Below are 25,594 nucleotides of genomic sequence, written 5' to 3'. Positions count from 1 at the left end.
ATTTGCTGTGTCTTAAGGATATATCAGTGAAGACGACAGACACATTCCTTACATTTTAGGAGGAAAAATAAATACTGAGCAAATACTGACTAGTGTGATGAATATTATAAAGAAGAGTACAGTGTCCTTGGCTTCAGAATGGGGTGAGGGTAGGTATCAGAAAAAAACTATGAATACTGAGAGACACCTACCACTGAGATCTGCTGCAGACAAATATATACAGCTCCCTCTGGAACTCTTTGGCACCTCAAGATCAACATGAGAAAAATAGGATTTTGTGTCCATATGCCCTCTCCGTCCTTCTTGGAATTATCCCGTTATGCCTTCCTTATTTCACCCACTGTATGCATCCTATTTCCATATTTGTTGAATCTGTCTCCTTTTCTGTTCCTGCTGTTACTCTCAGTTGAGAGTTTCAGCCTCTCTGGTGTGGACCACTGTAGCTTCTTACAAGGTCTTCCTGAGTCTCTAGTCTTACCTTTTTGCTCCCCTTCAGCAATAGGATGGGTTTGTGTGTGTGTGTGTGTGTGTGTGTGTGTGTGTGGTTTCTTGACCACATCCTACAATTCATGCTGTCTAGGATGCCTTTCCCTTGTCCCCATTTTATCTGGCAAACTCCTGTTAATCCTTGAAGATTCATCTTAGAACTCACCTTCCCCAGAAATCCTTTTCTTTCTCATTTCCTTCTATCCTGGCTGATTTAGAAGCCTTCTGTGCTTCCATAAGTTCTCATGAATATTTGTCATTGTTCTTATTGCATTATTTTATAATTTTTTTGTTTGTATCTCTCTGTGAGTTCTTTGAGGATAGAGACCATGTTGCCTTCATCTTTTTATCTTTATGGTAGAGACCAAATTAATGTTGAGTGGATACATGGGTGGATGAATGAATGAATTGGGATGGAATGTGGTGGGGGAGAAAAGGCTGTAAAGTTAGATGTAGCCAAGTTAGTGGAGGGCATACATTGTCCTACTGAGGGTTTGGGCTTTGTTCTCTAGACTAGCAGTGGATAACCAGATGCAGTTAGTGGAATAGAGGCATGGAGTGATCAGGATAGTGTCCTTGTACATGATGGATTAGAATGTCCTGTATAAAATGGATTAGAGTGAGTAGAACATCATTTGTAGATCTTGTATTACTAGTTTAAAGGAGAATAATGAAAGTCTGACCTAGGGGATTACGTCATTAAACATCATTAAGTGGCTTGGTTATTTTTGGTGCCCTCCTTACTCCCTTCCCCATATGCATATTTCTTAATTGTTCTTCAAGATCTTGCTCACATGTTTACTACTCCAGCGTCTTAATTTCACCTATACTCAGGGCAATACTGTCATTTTTTTTTATTTTATTGAATTTATCCAAATACATTTTAAAGTGTTGGTGGAAATAAAATGCATTAAATCCCTGTTCATTTGCCATCATACTATCTTAGTGCCTGGAATGTGCTAGATGCTCAGAAAGGATTTTGAATAAAATGTTATAGCATTTTGCTAAGGGGTGGCATGAGATGCAATTCCATCCCTCAAAGAACTTAACATTTGAGTTATTGAGAAAGGACATACACATGGATAAGTAGTAGTACAAGATTGCCTAGATTTTCTACCAGAAATGTTGGTGAGTTCTTTTGAAAACAGTTTGAGGTCAGGAATCATGACTTTTTGTTTAGGAAATGCTTTGATTAAACTCTGTCCTCTTTCTCCCCCAACATCTGTTCATGCTGAGATATCTGTATTGCTTCTGGCTTACAGTACACATTAGATATTTCACAGTCACAGTGCAGTTTTGTGATGTTTGGAACATTAAATTATAAAACATAAGACCCCTAGAGTGTATGAAGTAAAAATTGTGACCTGCCATTCCTTTCTTAGTGTAGTAGTATGAGAAAGATAAGAAAAGTATATTGATAGAATGTATCAGCCTATGTGAGGTGAGGCTCTTGTAAAGTCTTTATCACTGGAGAGTAGGCCTTTGTTACAGAGAATGCACTGGGTATATTTCAGAATCATTACTTTCCCCCTTCCCCTGCTGAAGACATGAAAAGAGTCCACTTGACTTTTCACAGTGATAACCTGGTGGGATTTACCCTAGTGGGGTAAAATCTATGAAAATGTGGGGGCCTTCTAAGACTGTGGCCTCAAGAGTTTCTCACTAGTAGGCTAATGCTTTCCCAACATCTAGCAATTTGTCACAGTTACCATTTCAGTGCTTCTAGGAGTTTATGGCTCCAGTGGCTTCTGCTCCAGGTAAGCTGAACTTGTTTGTGCTTCTGTATTTGTGTGTCTCTCCACACTTGAGGAGGCAGTTGGCTTTGAGACCTCAGTTCTCTGATAAGTCCAAGAAAAGTAATTGATTTTCTGTTTGACAGCTTTTTTCCTGTATCTGTGCGAGTGACAACTTCAATGCTCTTTATGTGTTAGAGCTGAAATGGAAGTCTGGTTAAGATGTTAACCACAAATATCTTTGTAATAAATTATTTGAAAAATCAAAGTGATTTTGTGCTTTCTATTGAATCATTGCTTTAGGCTTTTTTTTTTTTTTTTGTAATATATTTTAAGCAATTTTTCAATAGGTGCCCAGAAGAAAGTGCATTTTGGTAACATACATGATGCAGTACGGGCTGGAGATGTAAAGCAGCTTTCAGAAATAATAGAACGTGGAGCCAGCATTAATGAAGTTGACATTCTCCATAAGTTTTCCCCTTTACATTGGGCAGCACATTCTGGAAGTTTGGAGGTAAGAAGCTGTATAAATTATTAAACTGAAGTAAGTTTACAGCTGTTAGCAATTTTGAAGATTTAGCAAATAGGACTGAGACTTTATGCTAGGTATTTGAAATATTTTTCTTTTTCCTCTTTTTTTTAAAGTTTGTTTGTTTGTTTATTTATTTACTTTTTGAGAGAGATAGAGCGTCAGCCGGGAGGGGCAGAGAGGGAAGGAGAGAGAGAATTCCAAGCAGGCTCCGCACTGTCAGAGCAGAGCCCCAAGGGGGCTCAAACCCATGAACTGTGAGATCACGACCTGGGCTGAGGTCAGGAGCTGGATGCTCAACTGACTTAGCTACCCATGCGCCCCAGAAGTATTTTTCTTTTTCAATTCATCATGATATTTGTTGTTCTGGTTACTGTACCTTTGTAACAAATTATCCCAAAAGTTAGTGGCATAAAATAAGCATTGATACTCAGAAGCGAATCAGGAATTTGAATCTCATGGATAGCTCGTCTCTTTTTCATGATGTCTGGGGCTTCAGCTAGAAGATTGAAATACTGAGGCTGAAATCTTCTGAAGGCTTGTTCACGCAGATGTCTGGTGGAAGATGCAAGCTACAGGCTGGCTGCCTTAATTCCTCTCCATGTGAACTTTTATGTGAGGCCTCTCCACCTGGGCTAATTTGTGATTCCTCACAATGTGGTGGCTGAGTTCCAAAGGCAAGCCTGGAGGGTAACTTACAGAGGGTAACATATGAATACCTAATTCTATCAAATCTTAATATTTTTGCTATGGTTGCTTTAGATTTTTAGAAAATAAATGGAACCTCACAGATGTATTTGAAGTCCCTTAGCACTCCTCACGGGTGCCATTCCTCCCCTAACAACTCCAGAAGTAACTATTACCCTGCATTTGGTATTTGATATTCCCATGTAGGGGCACCTGTGTGGCTCAATCAGTTGAGCGTCCGACTTTTAATTTGGGCTCAGGTCATAATCCTAGGGTCATGGGATTGAGCCCCATTCACCGTGGAGCCTGCTTGGGCTTCTCTCTCTCTCTCTCTCTCTCTCTCTCTCTCTCTCTCTCTCTCTTTCTCTCTCTCTCTCTCTCTCTCTCTTTCTCTTTCTCTTTCTCTTTCTCTTTCTCTCTCTCTCTCTCTCTCTCTCTCTTTCTCTCTCTTTCTCTCTTTCTCTTTCTCTCTCTCTCTTTCTCTTTCTCTCTCTTTCTCTCTCTCTCTTTCTCTCTCTCTTTCTCTCTCTCTCTTTCTCTCTCTCTTTCTCTCTCTTTCTCTCTCTCTCTCTCTCTTTCTCTCTCTCTCTCTCTTTCTCTCTCTCTCTCTCTTTCTCTCTCTCTCTCTCTTTCTCTCTCTCTCTCTCTTTCTCTCTCTCTCTCTCTCTCTTTCTCTCTCTCTCTCTCTCTCTCTCTCTTTCTCTCTCTCTCTCTCTCTTTCTCTCTCTCTCTCTTTCTCTCTCTCTCTCTCTCTCTTCTCTCTCTCTCTCTCTCTCTCTCTCTTTCTCTCTCTCTCTCTCTCTTTCTCTCTCTCTCTTTCTCTCTCTCTCTCTCTCTCTCTTTTTCTCTCTCTCTCTTTCTCTCTCTCTCTCTCTCTTTCTCTCTCTCTCTCTCTCTCTCTCTCTCTCTCTCTCTCTTTCTCTCTCTCTCTCCCTTCCCCCTGCCCCCTCCCTTGCCCTTGGGCATGCTCTCCCTTTCTTTCTCTCTCTCTCTCTCAAAATAAATTAAAAAAAAATACTATCTATGTTTTATGTTGTTATTAAATGATTGTATCATTGTTTTTAATAACATTTTATATAAATGACATTATACTGTGTTCATCATCCTGCAGCTTTTTGTGTTCAACAATGTATTTTTGAGGCTTAACTATGATGGCATTTATGTATTCCATTTCTTTCAGGCATGTTATAATTATTCTTAGACTAATATCGTCCATTTTTCAATGGCTATTTAGTTGGTTTTATTTTTTAGCTAGTACAGGCAGTGCTTACTGAATATTTTTATGCAAAAATTATTCTCAGGTTGTGTACAAGGCCAACTGCACTTTTTCCTTATGATTAGAGATTATGTGTGGAGAACTTATTTTAATTACCACATTTCCCTAGCCGGTAGGCTGCAGGAGGTCTGCTATGAAGTGTTTGTTTTTTCCCCCTACCACACAGAGACTGCTTTCTATGAAAATGGCTTCTCTGTGTGATTTCTTGTTTGTTTGGGTTTCTCTGCTTCTCAAAACTGAATCTGGCCTGGAGAATCTCTCCGCCAGTTGTGTGCCCCACTTGAACTGTTGTAAACAAGGATTTTTTGATTTGGCCTATTAGTGGCTTCCTCTCTTCTAGGAAGTATGTGCCATGATGGTTCTTTCTCAGTTTGTAGCCCTGGGTGGGTATGTTCTCTGTTTCCTTCCATATCCCTATTGGATCTACACTTTGGCAGCTTTCCCATTTGTTTTGTAGCTTCAGATGTTTCTTAGTTTCATCAAGGATAGAGTTTTATTCCTGTTTTTCTTGCTTTTTTTTTTTTATAATGATTTCAAAGAGAGTGGGGTTTCCTCTCTTTTGTGGTATCCTTTCAGCCTTTCTGATTACTCCCAGTCTTCTTTGGTTAACCTCCTCTGACTACTCTATAAATATAAGTATTTTTTATATTTCTGCTAATAGCCTTTTCTCTCCTACTTTATGTACTCTCTCTAGACAGTCTTTTAGCATTCCTTGGTTTTATCACTACTACATAATTATTGATTTGCTTTCTCTCTTGAACTCTGCTTATGTATCAGGTGCTTGATCAATAACAGCACATATGCATCTGACTGGATCTCTAATTGGTCTGAAACTAAACTAGTACTCTTTTCCCTCCCTTTCTTAGTTTTCCAGGCTATTGACTTGGCATCATTATTGCATTGTCTCCATTTTTTCCAGAAGTGAAACACAATATCAACATTTGTCTGAAGGTGCACTTGATAATGCAGTGAGAACTGATCATTAGGTCATTGATTTTGTTCCATCTTTGTCTCCTGAGTTTGTCCTCTCCACCCTTTTAGCCACTGCTTTAGATCTAATTGATTTTCTTCTTTTGAAACCTTTAAGTCTGTGTAGTGACTCTTTATCCCCTATAGGATAAAGTTCAAGCGACTTAATATAAGAGACTTCTCTCTGCAACCTCATCTCCCATCATACTTGTTTTATTCTGTAATACTGGTGACTACTGTCATTTCCCAAACTAGCCTGCTGTTCTTTGTTATCCTAGACTTTACACATACGGTTTTATCTGCCTGGTTTCACTCACCTCTTCCTACTGGTTACTTGGTTGAATTCCAGGTCAGGCAGCACCCACTTGGCAAAGCTTTCTGTGTCCCCCCCCCCTCCCCCCACCAACATCCCTTAGTAACCTACCTAGGAGCTACACCTAAATCTTACACATATTTTTAAAACTATATTTATTTGTATTTATCACATTGAATTGATCACTTTGAATCTCTTTTAGATTTTGAGCTCTTTGAAGGTACCATTTGGGTTTTGTTCCTCTTTTTTTCCACATTTGGCATATTGGATTCTCAATAAATGTTTGCTGTATAGCTGAATTTGCTGAACTAAATATATATACATTAAAAAAAAAAAACAAACCCCACATATATGTGTGTGTGTGTGTGTGTGTGTGTGTGTGTGTTTAAGATTTATTTTTGGGACACGCCTGGGTGGCTCATTCAGTTGTGTGTCTGACTTTGGTTCAGGTTATGATCTCATGGTTTGTGGGTTCGAGCCCCGTGTTGGGCTGTGTGCTGACAGATTCTGTGTCTCCCTCTCTCTCTGTCCTTCCCTCCACTCATGCTTTGTCTCTCTCAAAAATAAATAAATGTTAAAAAAAAAGTAAAAGATTTATTTTTAGAGAGAGAGAGAGAGAGAGAGCGAGCAAACAAGTGGGGAGAGAGGGAGGGAGAGGGGGAGAGAGAGACAGAGAGAGAGAGAGAGAGAGAGAGAGAGAGAGAGAGAGAGAGAGAGAGAGAATATCTCAAGCAGGCTCCATGCCCAGCACAGAGATGACATGGAGCTCGATCCCACAACCCTGAGATCATGACCTAGGCCAAAATCAAGAGTCAGATGCTCAACTGACTGAGCCACCCAGGCGCCCCTTAAATTTATATTTTAAGTGTTAGCATAGTGCATAACAGATATTCCAGAAATGTTTGTTCAATTTTAACAAAAATAAGTTAAACCAAAACATTTTGGTTCCTGTCTACCTTTCCATTTAAAGATCATCTCCTCATTCTCTACTTGCCTACTACATTAATGCTCTCACATTTTGTTATCCTTTCTGAAATTTCTTAAGACTGTGGTACTAATGTTGGTAATATAATCACTAGATAAACAACTAGTGAAAACTATGCTTCATTAGACTTCATTTTTTTTTTCTTCATGAGATGAAATCAGCTCTTGAGCCCCTATGGTAAACTTTTTATTTCAGATATATTTTTTACTTCAGAATTTCTTTTTCTTCTTTCTTTTTTTAAAAATAACTTGTCTCGGGGCGCCTGGGTGGCTCAGTCGGTTAAGCGTCCGACTTCAGCTCAGGTCATGATCTCACAGTCTGTGAGTTCGAGCCCTGCGTCGGGCTCTGGGCTGATGGTTCAGAGCCTGGAGCCTGTTTCCGATTCTGTGTCTCCCTCTCTCTCTGACCCTGCCCCGTTCATGCTCTGTCTCTCTCTGTCTCAAAAATAAATCGTTAAAAAAAATGTTTTAAAAATAAAAATAACTTGTCTCTTTGTGTATAGTTTCTTTTTTTTTTCATTTTCTGCAATTGTATTACTACTTTCACATTTTAAAGTTAACTTGGAAATATAATAGTATTTCATATATTTGGATAGGAATCAATATTTTAATATTCATGGACACAAAATAATTACAATTATTTGAAATTAAAATGAATCTTAATAATCTATAATTGAACAATAGTCTCAAAAACATAGATATTTATAGTTTTATTATAATTCATATAATTCATTTTTATCCACAACTTTGAAATTGAATTGTTTGCCAAACATAGCATGAATTAAGCAAAACTTTAATTCAATTAATACATTTTTATGAGTGTGTATTTATTTCTATTAAAGATTTTATTTAAAAAATTTTTAATGTTTATTTATTTTTGAGAGAGAGAGACAGAGTGTGAGCTGGGAAGGGACAGAGAGAGGGAGACAGAATTTGAAGCACGCTCCAGACTCCAAGCTGTCAGGACAGAGCCTGATGTGGGGCTTCAACTTATGAACCACGAGATTATGATCTGAGCCTAACTAAGATGGACACTTAGGCAACTGAGTACACAGGTACCTCCCTCCTTTTTTTTTTTTTAATAAGTGCACTCTTTTTTTTTTTTTTTTTTATGTTTATTTTTGAGTTAGAGGCAGAGCATGAGCGGTGGAGAAGCAGAGACAGAGGGAGACACAGAATCCAAAGCAGCCTCCAGGCTCTGAGCTGTCAGCACAGAGTCTGAGGTGGGGCTCTAACCCATGAACTGCAAAATCATGACCTGAGCCGAAATTGGACACTTAATGAACTGAGCCATACAGGGACCCCTTTTATGTTTTTAAGTAATCTCTATACCCAACGTGGGACTTGAACTCACAACCCTCACAGGGTCAAGAGTTGTATGCTCTGCTGACTGAGCCAGCCAGGCTCCTATATGTATGTGTGTTAAAAAAATTTTTATAAGTATACTCCTTAATCGCTGTTTCAGCCACTCCTCACTCACCTCCTCTCTGATAACTATCAGTTTGTTCTCTATAGTTATGAGTCTGTTTCTTGGTTTGTCTTCTCTCTCTTTTTTTTTTAACCTTAGCTTGTTTGTTTTGTTTCTTAAATTCCACATAAGAGAGAGATCATATGTATTTGTCTTTCTCTGACTGACTTATTTCTCTTTGATGAGTCATTGTCATCATACTTTCCTTTAATTTTTTAAAATGTTTATTTATTTTGGGATAAAGAGAGAGCACTAGTGGGGAAGGAGCAGAGAGAGAGAGAGAGAGAGAGAGAGAGAGAGAGAGAGAGGGAGGGAATCCCAAGCAGGTTCCACATTGTCAGTTCAGAGCATGACGTGGGGCTTGAGCTTATGAATTGTGATATCATGAGCTAAAATCAAGAGTCAGATGCTTAACCAGGTGAGCCACTCAGGTGCCCCTCCTTTAATTCTTTAAATATAAATTCTTTCATTTTTATTTATTTAAAAAAAATTTTTTTTTTCAATGTTTATTTATTTTTGGGACAGAGAGAGACAGAGCATGAACGGGGGAGGGGCAGAGAGAGAGGGAGACACAGAATCGGAAACAGGCCCCAGTCTCCGAGCCATCAGCCCAGAGCCTGACGCGGGGCTTGAACTCACGTACCACGAGATCGTGACCTGGCTGAAGTCGGACGCTTAACTGACTGCGCCACCCAGGCACCCCTCATTTTTATTTATTTTTTAAAGTTTATTTATTTTGAGAGAAACAGAGACTGTGTGAGTGGGGGAGGGGCAGAGACAGGGAGGCAGAGAATCTCAAGCAGGCTCTGCCAGTACAGAGCCTGACATGGGGTTTGAAGTCACAAAACCTCGAGATCATGGCCTGAGATGAAACCAAGAGTCGGATGCTTAACTGACTGGGCCACTAGGTGCCCCTAAATATAAATTCTTTAAAAAAAATTCCTTTTAGTTATCCCAAACTGTTTATAATAACTGCCATATTAAGTCATATTAAGTCCAACCCTGGGCCCTCTCAGATATTGTTTCTGTTGATCATTGTATACATCTCATAATTTTTTTTTTTTGTTTGCCTAGACATTTTGAAAACAGCGCTTTTTTTTTTTTTTTTTTTTGAGAGAGGTAGAGAGAGTTCGAGTGGGGCAGAGGGTGAGAGAGACTATCTCGAGCAGATTCCACGCTAGGCCTGGAGCCTAATGTAGGGCATGATCCCACAACCCTGGGATCAGGACCTGAGCCGAAATCAAGAGTTGGATGCTCAACTGACTGAGCCACCTAGGCGCCCCCAGAAAACTGCACGTTTTAGATTATATATTGTAGCAGCTTTGAATTCTGATCTTATTCAGGTGTGCTTGTTGCTATGTGTTTGCTTGTTGACTTACCTGGACTAAGTGTATGGAATCTGTTCCCCACAGTGTGCAGTCGCTGCTTAGTTTTTTGTTTTTGTTTTTAAAAATGCTTATTTTTTTTTAAATTAAAAAAAAATTTGTTTAAATGTAATTTATTGTCAAGTTAGCTAACATACAGTGTGTACAGTGTGCTCTTGGCTTTGGGGTAGATTCCCATGATTCATTGTTTACATACAATACTCAATGCTCATCCCAACAAGTGCCCTCCTCAATGCCCATCACCCATTTTCCCCTCTCCCCAGTCTCCCCATCAGCCCTCAGTTTGTTTTCTGTATTTAACAATCTTTTAAGGTTTACCTCCCTCTTGTTTGAAACTATTTATTCCCCTTTCCTTCCCCCATGGTATTCTGTTAAGTTTCTCAAATTCCACATTTGAGTGAAAACATATGATATCTGTCTTTCTCTATTACACTTAGCATAATACCTTCCAGTTCCATCCATGTTGCTGCAAATGGCAAGATTTCATTCTTTCTCATTGCCAAGTAGTATTCCATTGTGTATATAAACCACATCTTCTTTATCCATTCATCAGTTGATGGACATTTGGGCTCTTTCCATAATTTGGCTATTGTTGAAATCGCTGCTATAAACATTGGGTACATGTGCCCATATGAATCAGCACTCCTGTATCCTTTGGATAAATTCCTAGTAGTGCTATTGCTGGATTGTAGGGTAATTCTATTTTTAATTTTTTGAGGAATCTCCACACTGTTTCCCAGAGTGGCTGCGCCAGTTTGCATTCCCACCAACAGTGCAAGATGGTTCCTGTTTCTCCACATCCTTGCCAACATCTGTTGTTTCCTGAGTTGTTAATTTTAGTCACTCTTACTGGTGTGAGGTGGTATCTCAATGTGGTTTTGATTTGTATTTCCCTGATGATGAGTGATACTGAGCATCTTTTCATAAAATATCTAGGAATAAACCTAACCAAAGATATAAAAGATCTGTATGCTGAAAACTATAGAAAACTTATGAAGGAAATTGAAGAAGACGCAAAGAAATGGAAAACCATTCCATGCTTATGGATTGGAAAAACAAATATTGTTAAAATGTCAATACAACTGAAACCAATCTATGTATTCAATGCAATCCCAATCAAAATTGCACCAGCTTTATTCTTAGAGCTAGAACACACAATCCTAATGTTTGTATGGAACCACAAAAGACCCTGAATAACCAAAGTAATGTTGAAAAAGAAAACCAAAGCGGGAGTCATCACAATCCTGGACTTTAGCCTCTACTACAAAGCTGTAATCATCAAGATAGTATGGTTTTGACACAAAGCAGACACATAGACCATTGGAAGAGACTAGAGGATGCAACCTGGGTGGCTCAGTCAGTTAAGTGTCGGATTTCAGCTCAGGTCATGATCTCATAGATCATGAGTTTGAGTCCTGCATTGTGCTGTGTGCTGATAGCTGAGCCTGGAGCCTGCTTCTGCTTCTGTGTCTCCCTCTCTCTCTGCCCCTCTCATGCTCTGTTTGTCTCTCTCAAAAATAAATAAACATGAAAAAAAATTAAAAAAATAGAGAATGTAGAATTGGACCCACAAATGTATGGCCCACTAATCTTTGGCAAAGCAGGAAAGAATAATATCTAATGGAAAAAAGACAGTCTCTTTACCAAATGGTGCTGGGAGGACTGGACAGCAACATGCCGAAGAATGAAACTGGACCACTTTCTTATTACCATACACAAGATAAACTCAAAATGGGTGAAAGACCTAAATGTGAGACAGGAAACCATCAAAACCCAAGAGAGGAGGGGCGTCTGGGTGGCTCAGTTGGTTTAGCACCGACTTCAGCTCAGGTCATGATCTTATGGTTTGTGGGTTCGATTCCTGCATTGGGCTCTGTGCTGACAGCTCAGAGCCTGGAGCTTGCTTTGGATTCTGTATCTCTCTCTCTGTCCCTCCCCTGCTCGCACTCTGTCTCTGAAACATAAATAAACATAAAAAAAAAAAAAAAAAAACCCAAGGGGGGAAAATGCAACAACCTCTTTGATTTCAGCTGCAGCAACTTCTTACTTGACACATTTCTGAAGGCAAGGGAAATAAAAGCAAAAATGAACTATTGGGACCTCATCAAGATAAAAAGCTTCTGCACTGCAAGGGAAACAATCAACAAAACTAAAAGGCAACCAATGGAATGGGAGAAGATATTTGCAAATGACATATCAGATAACGAGTTAGTATCCAAAGCAAACTCAACACCCAAGAAATAACCCAGTGAAGAAATGGGCAGATGACATGAATAGACACTTTTCCAAAGAAGACATCCAGATGGCCAACAGACACATGAAAATAATTCTTATTATTTTTTAAAAAAAATTTTTATTTTTTAAATAAATTAAAAAAATGTTTTATTTTTGAGAAACAGAGACACAACATGAGTGGGGCAGGGGCAGAAAGAGAGGGAGATGCAGAATTGGAAGCAGGCTCCAGGTTCTGAGCTGTCAACACAGCGCCTGATGCGGGGCTTGAACCTACAAACCGTGGGATCATGACCTGAACTGGAGTCAGATGCTTAACTGACTGAGCCACCCAGGCCCCTAAACTTTTTTTTTTTATAATTTTTTTTTTTTTTTAAAGAAAATTCTTATTATCTTTAAGCCTGGCTTCCTAGGGGTTACTATTGCATCAGTGACTGATCAGAGGTTGTGCTTAGGTACCTTGAGCCCGTAAGGTTTCTGTCTTTCGCTGATGAGTCTGTGTGTGGCTTGGGGAATGTTGTCCAAGTCCAAGCAGTTTATTATAAGTCAGCTTGACTTTGCTTTTTTTTTTTTTTTAATTTAAATTTTTTAAAATAATGTGTTTAGCCAGGGATATATAGCCAACTTGGGCCCTCTTCAATCTTTCCTGAGAATAAGCAGCTTTGTATATGTAGATGGCCTTTTAGATTACAAGGGTAAGTGGAATCTTAGCAAGGCCCACTGGCTCTCTAATTTCTTGGGTGTTTCTATTAGTTTTATGGGAGGTCTTTTGTTTTTTGTCTTACCCAGTATTGTGACTTCAGGTGAGCTCTAATATTGGCTTTCCCAGATTGTTGGCCACTTGGGTTTGGAATTGTTTTTGACTATGTGCTTGGGCATGAAATTTTCAGTCCCTCCAGCAAGACAGTGAGCTGTTCAGCTGGGGAGAAATTCTGTACCCTATAGCTGTGGGGTAGGGATAGTTGTAGTCTCAGGCTAATCTGCCACAGATTCCACTTCTTGTTACTGAGATTCAGAAGATTTTCTTGAGTAAATGCTTCTTATTTTGCTATATGCCTCTGATGAATTCCCAGAGTCTTTAAATTGTTGTTTTTGAAAACTTTATCTGGTTTTATCATTGCTTCTTGGGGAGGATTTGCCAAGCTCCTCATTTAGCCATTTCTGAAATCTTATTGATTGGTCAGTTGATTTTTGGCAAAGATACAAATGCAATCCAATGGAGAACAGATGGTATTTTCATTAAATGCTGCTGGCACAATGGAACAGTCATATGTGAGAAAATGAATCTCAACTTATATTTGGCACCTCATGTAAAAATATACTCAGAATAGATCATAAACAAAGGTAAAACTTAATCTTGTAAGACTTCTGGGAGAAAACATAAATGAAAATATTTGCAAATCATATATCTAAGAACTTGTAGCCAGAATATATGAGACTCTTATAATTTGGTAGTAAGAAAACAACCCAAATAAAAAATGAGTGCATGACTTCAATAGACACTTCAAAAGTACCAATTGAATGGCAATTGGATGGCAATTGAGCACATGACATGTTCAACATCATTAGCCATTAAGGAAATGCAAATTAAACCCACAGTCAGATGCCACTACATACCTATTAGAATGGCAAAACAAAAACAAAAATGATACTACCAAGTATTGACAAGAATAGGGAGCAACTGGAACTCTTGTACATTGCTAGTAGAAATGTAAAATGGTATAGCCACTTTGGAAAACAGCTTGGTAGTTTCTTATAAAGTTCAACATATGCTTTACTTATGTTCCAGCAATCCTGCTTAAACATATTATCTAGGAGAAATAAAAAACTTATACATGAATGTTTGCAATGATTTTATTCTCCTGTAACTGAATGGTGTTAGCATACAGTAGTCTGTCCCTAAATATTTGTTGATAAATTGATAACTTACTGTGACTAGTAGTGAAGTTGAGCCTTTTTTTTGTCATCATATTTTATTGGCCTTTTATCTCTCTGACAGGCAAATGATACCTAAATGTTAAAAGCCTTTTAACAAGTGATGCAGCTATAACTGGTGTGACGGTGTATCCCAATGATACAATCAATTCATTCATTCATTCTTTCTTTTCTTTCTTTCTCTCTTTCTTTTTTAAATTTTAAGTGGGTTCCAACCCAGTGTTGTGCTTGAACTAATGACTCTAAGATGGAGAATCTCATGCTTTACCGACTGAGCCAGTCAGGTGCCCCCATACAATAAATTCTTTTTTTTTTTTTAATTAAAAAAATTTTTTTTAACATTTATTATTGAGAGACATAAACAGAGCATGAGCATGGGAGGGGCAGAGAGAAGGGGAGACACAGAATCCGAAGCAGGCTCCAGGCTCTCAGCTGTCAGCACAGAGCCCGATGTGGGGTTTGAAGTCACGAACTGTGAAATCATGACTTGAGCTGAAGCCGGTTGTTTAAGCGACTGAGTCACCCAAGTGCCCTGACAATAAATTCTTTAAAAAGAAACTTCTTGCAGATAGAATCTCCAAACTTGAACATGTGAAGACAGTAATACCGTATGTGGCTCAGACCTCTAGTATTGTAATCTATTGAGACTTATGTTAATTAAAATATTAAATGAGGATGCATTTGACCCTTGCCCCATTTTTCTTTTTCTTTTCCTTCCTTCCTTCCTTCCTTCCTTCCTTCCTTCCTTCCTTCCTTCCTTCCTTCCTTCCTTCCTTCCTTTCTTTCTTTCTTTCTTTCTTTCTTTCTTTCTTTCTTTCTTTCTTTCTTTCTTTCTTTCTTTTGAGTTTGAGAACGAGAGCCAGAGCGAATCAGTTGGGGGAAGGGCAGAGAGAGGGAGAGAGAGATTTCCAAGCAGGTTCCACACTGTCAGCACAGAGCCTGATGCAGGGCTGGAACTTAGGAACCGTGAGATCATGACCTGAGCTGAAATCAAGAGTTGGATGGTTAACCTACTGAGCTATCTAGGTGCCCCAACCCTTGCCTCAACCATTTTTTAAAGCCACTTAAAAAAAATTTCTTTTGGGGCACCTGGGTGGCTCAGTCGGTTAAGCGGCCGACTTCAGCTTAGGTCATGATCTCACGGTCTGTGAATTCGAGCCCCACGTTGGGCTCTGTGCTGACAGCTCAGAGCCTGGAGCCTGTTTCAGATTCTGTATCTCCCTCTCTCTGACCCTCCCCCGTTCATGCTCTATCTCTGTCTCAAAAATAAATAAACGTTAAAAAAAAAAAAAATAAAATTTTTTTAGTGCCATCAGAATAACAATGTTTGCTCTGACAGAAGCTTTTGGCCCCCTTTAAAGGTCTATGACAGAGGTTGCAAATTGGCAGCCATTGAGTGAAATTGACTCACAGATGTGTTCTGTTCGGCTTACACAGTATTGGTGAAATAAAAGATTTGGGTCAGCATTTCACTTACAGCAACAACTGGCTGGGATTAAGTAGCATCTACATTTTATGGACAAGGAATGTGATCTTCACTTTGCCATAGCTCCCACCATTCCCTAATGTTTACCCCCAAAAAACCCCACAAAAAACAAAGATCTAAAGATTTAAAAAACCAATTTTGCCTTACCACTTGTTAACATGATTATCTTCTTAATTTAGTGTCTTCACTGGCTCCTCTGGCATGGAGCTGATATCACCCAAGTAACCATGAGAGGTTGGACAGCAGCTCACATAGCTGCAATCAGAGGCCAAGATGCTTGTATGCAGGTAATAATAACTTTGGTTACTTTTTTAAAAATTGGTAAGTTTAATTACTTTAGCATAGTTTGGTTGGGTTGTTGCTTTTATTCTAATAATTTGATCCATAGATTTAGTTCTTTGTCCTAAACAAGAACTTACTGAATTCTATGACTCAGATATTTTGCTACCAAATACAACTTAAACAAATTATGTGAGACTGGGATCCTTTTATCTCTGAAGTTATTGGCTATCTGATAGATTGTTTTAAGGGCTGTCATAGACATGCCCAGATTATCTCCTTCATAGCTTGCCACGTCTAAAATTTCTTATTTAATGTATTTTTTTTTACCAGAGTTACACATTAATATATGCAGGATCTAGCTTATTAGAATAACTAGATATAATCAGTGTACTGAAATAAACTGGAATTTGGAGGAATACAAAATTGTATAAGCAAACAGTTCCTGGGTATAAGAAGCCCGAGATTCTATTTGGGAATGGTAAGCATTTACTCAGTGAGTTATAAAACAGTACAGAGCACAGTCTATGATTGAGATTCTAATGATTGGAAGGGATAGAGGAATCATAAATGGAGGAAATAAAACTTCATCTAAGTCTAAAAGAACAGGTTGATTTCAGAAAGTTAAATAGTGAGGAAGCATTGTAAGTAGAGTTTATATCAGGAACAAATAAAAATAATGATTATCACTTTTTATGTGTCAATTACAGTTTTCCATGCATCACATCATTTAATGTAACAATCTTATGTGTTCCCCTTTTTATAGATAAAGAAACAGATTCAGAGAGTTAAGTACCTTGCCTAAGTAAGTGACAAAGCCAGGACTGGAACCTAGATTTTATTCTATTAACCTCTATCTATAATTCTATGTGAAATACTGGAATTGGAAAAATAAGGGTGTTCAGGGGATAAACTATTATATGAGTTTGAATTGTAGATGTTTTGTTGTTGTATACTATTATGAATTAAGTGTGCATAGCCAGGTATGTAAAATATCTTAGAAGTATAATAAAGATTGATTTGTATAAGAGACAGAGTTTTTATATGCATACTAATATATACTCTTACACATACATATAATACATGCATACTTATACATACGTACACATGCACATGAGCATTAATAGAGGAATGAAGTAATGAAAGCAGTTTTTCAGGAGATTATTCTAACAAGATTTATCAAGGATTACTTAGGATGAGGAGATGATTTGGAGGCAAGAAGACCAGTTAGAGACTTTTGGTGTCATCACTACCCATAGAGGGAGAAATTTTATGGTGGCACTGGGAAAGAAAGAAAATGATTGAAGGAAACAGGCATTGATAGAATAGAGTGAAAATTTAAATTCGTTTAAAATTTATTTTAAAAATTAAAATTAAATTTAAATTCATTTAATTTTAAAGACAGAATGACAGATAAGTATGACACTACAGATACATAAATCTGAAAGGCAGGGGAGATATGGGAGCAAAAATGTTGAGTTCAATTTGGCACATGTTGTTTAGGGGCCCTGTAGGTAATTCATGTGCAGAAGGTCCAGGCAGCTGAAAAGGGTGCTGGAGACAAAGATTTCAGGAGTAATAAAGTATAGAGAAGAAAAGGGAGTATTGAGGATTGAATTTTGAAGAATGTTACTAGCAGTGATGGTAGGAAGTAGAGAAATGAGTAAAGAATTCAGAGGAAGAAGTGGGAGATAGGAGAGTCAGGGTTCATTAGGGCTGTGCAAATGAAGGAGGAAGTATAAGAAGTTAGGTAGAGTATCACAGTTACAGGATGAAGCTAAGGAAATGCTATTGGACTTGAGAGCTCACTATCAGGCAAAATTGCCGTATGTCCATGTAGTGTTAGGGGTGGCACATGGTTTGCAGGGGAATCTGAAGTTGAGGCATTGAGGTATTAGTTTGAGAAGTAGGAAATGGAAGAGCAAATACCGTAGTAACTTCAGGGAACATCAGGGTCGAATGAAGCTTTACTTGTTGCTTTCCTTCCTCTAATCATTAGATGAAACCATTCCCTTTGTTCTCTTCATTCTCAGAGATTTTGTAGTACTTTTTTGGTACTATACTGTGTAGTTGTTGCTTATCAAGGACTTCTTTGTATAGTTGATGATCTTTGTCTCTATGTATGTCCTAATTCCCTAGGTTGACATGTCTTCATATTCTTTGTAGTGATTTTTAAAACACAGCAAACACTCAGAATATGGTTTGTGATGATCATGGTTTGTGATGATTATTGACTAGTTTGTTAATTATGGAGACTATTTTTTTTTTTTAATTTTTTTTTTCAACGTTTATTTATTTTTGGGACAGAGAGAGACAGAGCATGAACGGGGGAGGGGCAGAGAGAGAGGGAGACACAGAATCGGAAACAGGCTCCAGGCTCTGAGCCATCAGCCCAGAGCCTGACGCGGGGCTCGAACTCACGGAGCGCGAGATCGTGACCTGGCTGAAGTCGGACACTTAACCGACTGCGCCACCCAGGCGCCCCTATGGAGACTATTCTTAAAACTTGATAAGAATTATGACTGAGTCTTTTGCTAAGATACTGGTAAATGCAGACTGGTTAAAAAAGAAACAAAGTCTGAAGGAGTATAACTAGGGGCACCTGGGTGGCTCAGTTGGTTAAGCATCTGACTTCAGCTCAGGTCGTGATCTTAAGGTTGGTGGGTTTGAGCCCCTTGTTGGGCTGTCTGCTGTCAGCACAGAGCCTGCTTCAGATCCTCTGTCTCCCTCTCTCTCTGTCTCTCTTTCTCTCTCTCTGCCCCTCCCCCACTCATGTTCTCTCTAAAAAATAAACAAACATTAAAGAAATACAATATTAAAAAATATTAACTAATAATTCTTTTAAACCAATCCCTTGGTATACTGTATAGAGAGATGGGCTATGTATATGATATAACCCATATACAGAAACTAGGCCAATTGTAAATTATGATGGGATTTCCTCAGATGCAGTTAGAAATTTTATTTGGAGCTAGAGCTAGTTACTTTAATAAATAATCCTTTTACAGTATTTTGAAACTCAGGTAATAAAAGATACTGCTTTTGAAATAGTGGAAGTTTACTTTTTTAGTTTATTAGCTTAGCATTAAAGTATTTAATTTAGTGATTATTAATCTCTGTTCCTGAAAACGTGCCTTATAAATTTTATGTACATGCTCAAATCAGAGTGTGAAATCAGGTATTATAAATAGCTTATAATATCAGGTATTTTAAATATCTTATATTATAAATATAAAGTATTTAATTTAGTGATTATTAATCTCTGTTCCTGAAAACGTGCCTTATAAATTTTATGTACATGCTCAAATCAGAGTGTGAAATCAGGTATTATAAATATCTCTTAGGTTAAAAAGGATCTCAAGTGTTTTCTTAGTATTAGCTAAGAATTTCTCATACTTTGCCTGTGGCACATGTGTAAGAATTTATATAGTAATCTAGCTATAGATTGGTAAATTGCTTGCCTAATAATCTGAGTCTGCATTTATGATTTAGCATATATATATATATATTTATGTAAACTCTTATATATCTATTTTGAGGCTCTTATAATCAATGGGGCAAATCTGGCAGCTCAAGATGATCGTGGATGCACTCCTTTACACCTTGCTGCAACACACGGACATTCTTTCACTTTACAGATAATGCTTCGAAGTGGAGTGGTAAGAGATTCTTGTTAATATGTGAGAATGTATAATCAGATATGTAGAGTAGCATTTGGTAGCCTGGTTATCTCTTCCTGACTTTTAAAATCTCTTATATGACTTTGGAGAAGTAATTTGATATATCTCTTTAACTTTTCTGTCTTTAAACATGGGAGCAATAATTTAGATAAAGCTTCAAAAAAACCCAGTTTAGGGGCGCCTGGGTGGCTCAGTCAGTTAAGCTTCTGACTCTTGATTTCGGTTCAGCTCATGATCCCAGGGTCATGGGGTCAAGCCCTGCATTGGACTCTATGCTGACAACATGGAGCCTGCTTGGGATTCTCTCTCTCTGTCACTCTCACTCTTCCCCTCTCTTCCTTACGCCCTCTCTCCCTCCTTCCCTCCCTCCCTCCCTCCCTCTCTCCTTCTCCGACTGTGCATGTGCACTTTCTCTCTCTCAAAATAAAGAAACTTTAAAAAATAGAAACCAACTCCAATTTAGCAGTGCAAAGTAGTTCAGAGGCTGTGGGTTCTTCATGTCAGTTCAGAGTTTAACTGGGAAGATTCTGAAGTTTTCAAATACATCTTAACCAGTGATTGTAAATCTTTCTGAATTTCTGTGTGCTTGCCTGTTTGTTTTGTAACTTATTTCATACACTAATTTAGAAAGTGATTTTTAATGTTTGTTTATTTTTGAGAGAGAGAGACAGAATGCAAGCGGGGGAGGGGCAGAGAGAGAGGGCGACACAGAATCTGAAGCAGGCTGCAGGCTATGAGCTGTCAGCACAGAGCCCAACGCAAACCACCAAACCACAAGTTCATGATCTGAGGCGAAGTTGGCCGCTTAACCGACAGCCACCCAGGTGCCCCAGAAATTTTCTTTATTGTAATATTTACTTTAATATTTCCAGTGGTTGTTAAAAAAAAAAAAAAAACTTAAAAGAACTAACCATATTGAAGACATTGTGGTAAGAGTTGAGAAAAAGTTAAAGGACTATTAAGCATTTTTATTTTGTCATTAACTCTTTGTTTATGCTCTCAAAGATATGATTGGATCATTTGAGTACATCCCTTTCATTTTATTGGTCAAGAACACAGGTTCTTTTTAAGTCCCTTTTTAAAAACTATTTTTATGAAACTATTGTTTTTTTAAAAGACTATTTTATAAAATTTCATTAGTATTTTATTAGCTCATATGTTTAAATCAGTAGTAAATTTTTCTATTAAATTTGTTGTTTGCCTTATATTTTTAAGAACAGCCTCCAATTTTCATTTGCAGAATTAAGCTGCTTGACTTATCGTTTCTTCTAAAAATGGAAAAAAAACTGAGTTCTTGTGAATGTTACCTCTAGGATCCCAGTGTGACTGATAAGAGAGAATGGAAACCTGTGCACTATGCAGCTTTTCATGGGAGGCTCGGCTGTTTGCAGCTTCTAGTTAAATGGGGATGCGGCATAGAAGATGTGGACTACAATGGAAACCTTCCAGGTATTCTTTACAAAAGCAACTTTTAAATGATTGATTGTGTTTAAGAAATTTAAGCTTGTCATCATTCTAACAGTCCCTCAAAAACCAAAGTAGTAAATACATTGACATGAACATTTTTTACTCTTACACCTATGTTATATACCTGTCATATGATAGATTTTTTTTTTTTTTTCTGGAACCGTATCAGCAAAAGAGAAATTGGCAAAATTAAACTTGGATTTACTCTTCCCACCAGCTGTTTTGTTTATCCACTGTCTAGGGTTATTATTATTATTTTTAATATCTATTTATTTGTGAGGGGAGAGAGAAGGGAAGGGGCAGAGAGAGAGGAAGAGAGAGAGAATCCCAAACAGACTCCACACTGTCAGCTCAGAGCCTGACGCTAGGGTTATTATTTTTTAACTTCATACAGCTTCACTTCCCAGACTACTGTTTATAAAAAAATCATATAAATAGTGGATACTCATGTATTTGAGTTAATTTTCTAACTGCAGTTGGCTAGCCTGCAATTAACTGGCTATTTGAGACCTGTACCTTAAACACTCTGTCTTCCTCTAAGAGGTGCTGTAGAAATTCAGAAGAGGAATAGGTCACAGAGTGGAGTGCAGGTTACTAAAAACTATACTCGAATTATGTCTTAAAAGAATCTTAAGTAGCAAAACAAGGCAAACTTGTTCATATCTGAATAGCTTCACTCAAATCACTTTTTGGCTTAAAAACTTCTTAGATTGCTATGGAGCTCTGATTTCTTAGCTTGGCGTGCTGTATGCTCATAATTTGACGCGCACCTTGGCCTCCTCTTCCACCCCTTTACCCTACTCTCTGGGATTGTTTTGCTTCTTTCCAAAGTACATCCTTTAGTGTTCATATAGAAAAGATCTGTTGGTATGGACTCTCAATTTTTATATATCTGGAAATTATTGTTTTGCTCTTATTCTTTTTTTTAAATAAATTTTTAAACTGAACTATAAACAGAAGTACCCAATTTCAATGCACAGCTCATTGAATTTTCACAAATGAGTAGTTTTCTGTAACCATTAGCCAGATCAAGAAATAGCCTCTTTCATGTCCTCTTTTTGGTTACCAAGAAAGAGTCTCCAATGTTACTCATCTCACTTCCAACATAAAAATTAGTACTTTTTTCTTTCTGAATTCTATGGGATAAAATAATACACTGGTATTCCTTTTTGTCTGACTTGACTTTCCAAGGTGATTGTTATCAGTTCATGCACTGTTGAGTGGTATTTAAGACTTTGAGTTGCTCTACTCTCTCATTAATGCTTGTCGTTATTACCTTTTTTAGTTTTAATCATTCTTTTGGGTGTAATACTTTATTGTGGTTTTAATTTGCATTTTTTTGATTAAAAATGTAGAACAGCATTTTTTTTTTTCCTGGAAGTCTATACCTCTCTTTAAAATTTTTTTTCTCACATTTTAAATTGAAGTATGTTTGACATACATGCTGTATTAGTCAGTTGTACAACATAATGATTTGACAGTTCTATATATTACTCAGTGTTGACCATGATGAGTGTAGTCACCGTCACCATACAACATTATTAGAATATTATTGACTATATTCCTTATGCTGTACTTTTAATCTCCATCATTTATTTTGTAACTGGTAGTTTCTATCTCTTAATCTCCTTTACCTGTTTCTCCCATCCCTTCAAGCCTTCCTCATTCTGGCAGCCTTCAGTTTATTCTTTGTATTTATGAATGTCTCTCTCTCTCTCTACCTCTCTCCTTTTTTTTTTGTTGGTTTGTTTGGTTTTTAGATTCCACATATAAGGGACATCATATGGTATTTGTCTTTCTGTATCTGACTTCAGTCACTTAGCATAATACTTTTTAGTTCCATCCTTATGGAAAATTACAATATCTCATTCTTTTTATGGCTGAGTAATACTCCATTGTATATATATACCACTTCCCTCTTTATCCATTCATCTATCTATGGACATTTAGCTTGCTTCCATATCTGGGCTCTTATAGATAAGGCTGCCATAAACATAGGGTTGCATATATCCCTTTGAATTACTTTTTTTTTCCATTTCCTTTGGGTAAATACCAAGTAGTAGAATTACTAGACCTATGGTATTTCTATTTTTAATTTTTTGAGGAAACTCTATACTATTTTTCACAGTAGTTGCACCAGTTTACCTTTACACCAATAGTACATGAGAGTTCCCATTTGTTCACATCCTCTCCAAAACTTGTGGTTTTGATTTGCATTTCCCTGATGATGAGTGATGTTGAGCATCTTTTCATGTGTCTATTGGGCATCTGTATGTCTTCTTTGGGAAAATGTCTATTGAGATCCTCTGCCATTTTGAATTGGATTATTTCTGTTTTTATTGTTGAGTTCTTTAAGTTCTTTATATATTTTGGATATTAACCCTTTGTTGGATATAATTTGCAAATATCTTCACCCATTCAGTAGGTTACTTTTTGTTTTGTTGATGGTTTCCTTTGCTGTGCAAAAGCTTTTTATTTTAGTATAGTCCCAGTAGTTTATTTTTGCTTTTTTTTTTTTTTTTTTTTTTTGGCATGAGAAGATATATCCATAAATATGTTGCTAAGGCCCATGTCCAAGAGATTACTGCCTGTGTTTTCTTTTAGAAATTTTATGATTTCAGGTCTCACATTTAGTTCTTTAATCCATTTTGAGTCTATTTTTGTGTATGGGGTAAGAAAGTGGTCTAATTACATAATTATGTATATAGCTGTCCAGTTTACTCAGTGCCATTTATTGAAGAGATTGTCTTTTTTTCCATTGTGTATTCTTCTTTGTTGTAAATTAGTTGACCAAGTAATTGTGGATTTATTTCAGGACTCTCTATTCTATTTCACTGATATATGTGTCTGTTTTTGTGCTAGTACCATACTGTTTTTATTGCTGTAACTTTGTAGTTATTCTTGAAATCTGAGATTGTGATATCTGTAGCTTTGTCCTTGTTTTCCCAGATTATTTCAGCTCTTTAGAGTCTTTTATGGTTCCATTCAAATTTTAGGATTATTTGTTATAGTTTTGTGAAAAATACTCTTGGGTATTTTGATAGGGATTGTGTTAAGTCTGTAGATTATTTTGGGTAGTATGGACATTTTATTAATATTAATTCTTCCAGTCTGTGAGCCTGGTGTCTGTTTTCATATGTGTCATCTTCAATTTCTTTAATGTATGGTTTTCAGAGTACAGGTCTTTCACCTCCTTGGTTAACTTTATTCTTAGGTATTCTTTTTGGTACAATTTTAGATGGAAATTAAAAAAAATTTTTTTTAATGTTTATTTTTGAGAAAATGAGAGACAGAGTGGGGGAGGTTAGAGAGGGAGGCACCAAATCTGAAGCAGGCTCCAGTCTCTGAGTTGTCAGCACAGAGCTTGATGCGGGGCTTGAACTCACGAACTATGAGATCATGACCTGAGCTGAAGTTGGCCACTTAACCAAATGAGCCACCCAGGCACCCCTGGAGTTGATCTCTTAATTTCTCTTTGTGCTGCTTCATTATTGGTATATAGAAACACAACTGATATCTGTATATTAATTTTGTGACCTGTGACTTTACTGACTTCATTTATTACTTATAGTAGTTTTTTGGTGGAATCTTTAGGGTTTTTTTATGCATAGTGTCATGTCATTTGCAAATAGTGATAATTTAACTTTTTCCTTACTGATTTAGATGCCTTTTATTTTTCTTGTCTAATTGCTGTGGCTAGGACTTCCAGTACTATGTTGAATTCAAGTGGTGAGAGTGGACATCCTTGTTTTATTCCTGATCTAGAGGAAAAGCTGTCAGGTTTTCAACATTGAGTATGGTGTTAGCTGTAGGTTTGTCTATATGGCTTTTACTATGTTGAGGTATGTTCCCTCTACCCACTTTGTTTAGAATTTTTATCATGAATGGATGTTGTATTTTGTCAAATGCTTTTTCTGGATCTAGTGAGATTACCATATGGTTTTTATCCTTCCTCCTGTTAATGTGTTGTATCACACTGATGGATTTTTGAATATTGAACCATCTTTGCTCCCTGGACTAAGTCCCATTTTATTGTGGTGAATGATCTTTTTAGTGAATTATTGAATTCAGTTTCTAATATTTTGTTGAGAATTTTTGTATCTATGTTTATCAGAGATATGGGCCTGTAGTCATTATCATCATTATTGTCATCATCTTTTTTTTTTTTTTTTGTAGTATCTTTGTCTGGTTTTAGTATCAGGATAATGCTGGCCTTGAAGAACAAATTTGGAAGTTTTTCTTCCTCTCTGAATTTTTGGAATATTTTGAAAAGAATAGGTGTTAACTTTTCCTTAAATGTTTTGTAGAATTTATTTGTAAATCCTTCATATCCTGGATGTGTTTGTTGAGAGGCTTTTTTTTTTTTTAAATGTTTATTCATTTTTGAGAGACAAAGAGCATGAGTCGGGGAGGGACAGAGAGAGAGAGGGAGACACAAGATCTAAAACAGGCTCCAGGCTATGAGTTGTCAGCACAGAGCCCAATGCAGGTCTCGAACTCATGAACTGTGAGATCATAACCTGAATTGAAGTCAGATGCTTAACCAACTGAGCCACCCAGGCTCCCCTGTTGAGAGTTTTTTTAATTACCAATTCTTTTTTTTTTTTTTTTAAACTAGTAAACAGTGTGCTCAGTTTTTTAATTTCTTCCTATTTAAGTTTTGGAAGATTTTATGTTTCTAGGAA

The 25,594-nt window shown here is 37.3% G+C and overlaps 1 protein-coding gene across 1 annotated transcript in view; it reads left to right on the top strand.

Moving 5' to 3' along the window:
- Positions 1 to 25,594, top strand: part of ANKRD42 (ankyrin repeat domain 42) — a 74,555-nt gene that overhangs the window by 1,694 nt on the left and 47,267 nt on the right. Inside the window, exons 3-6 of the mRNA XM_023239398.2 lie at positions 2,570 to 2,733; positions 15,663 to 15,770; positions 19,302 to 19,421; positions 20,756 to 20,891. Of these exons, the coding sequence (XP_023095166.2) occupies positions 2,570 to 2,733; positions 15,663 to 15,770; positions 19,302 to 19,421; positions 20,756 to 20,891 (528 nt within the window). The remainder of the gene's footprint in view (positions 1 to 2,569; positions 2,734 to 15,662; positions 15,771 to 19,301; positions 19,422 to 20,755; positions 20,892 to 25,594) is intronic.

This window comes from Felis catus, chromosome D1, assembly GCF_018350175.1.
Source record: "Felis catus isolate Fca126 chromosome D1, F.catus_Fca126_mat1.0, whole genome shotgun sequence".
NCBI classification, from domain to species: Eukaryota; Metazoa; Chordata; class Mammalia; order Carnivora; family Felidae; genus Felis; species Felis catus.
The sequence above is the reverse complement of the archived record's forward strand: the minus strand, read 5'-3'. Positions and strand labels throughout refer to the sequence as shown.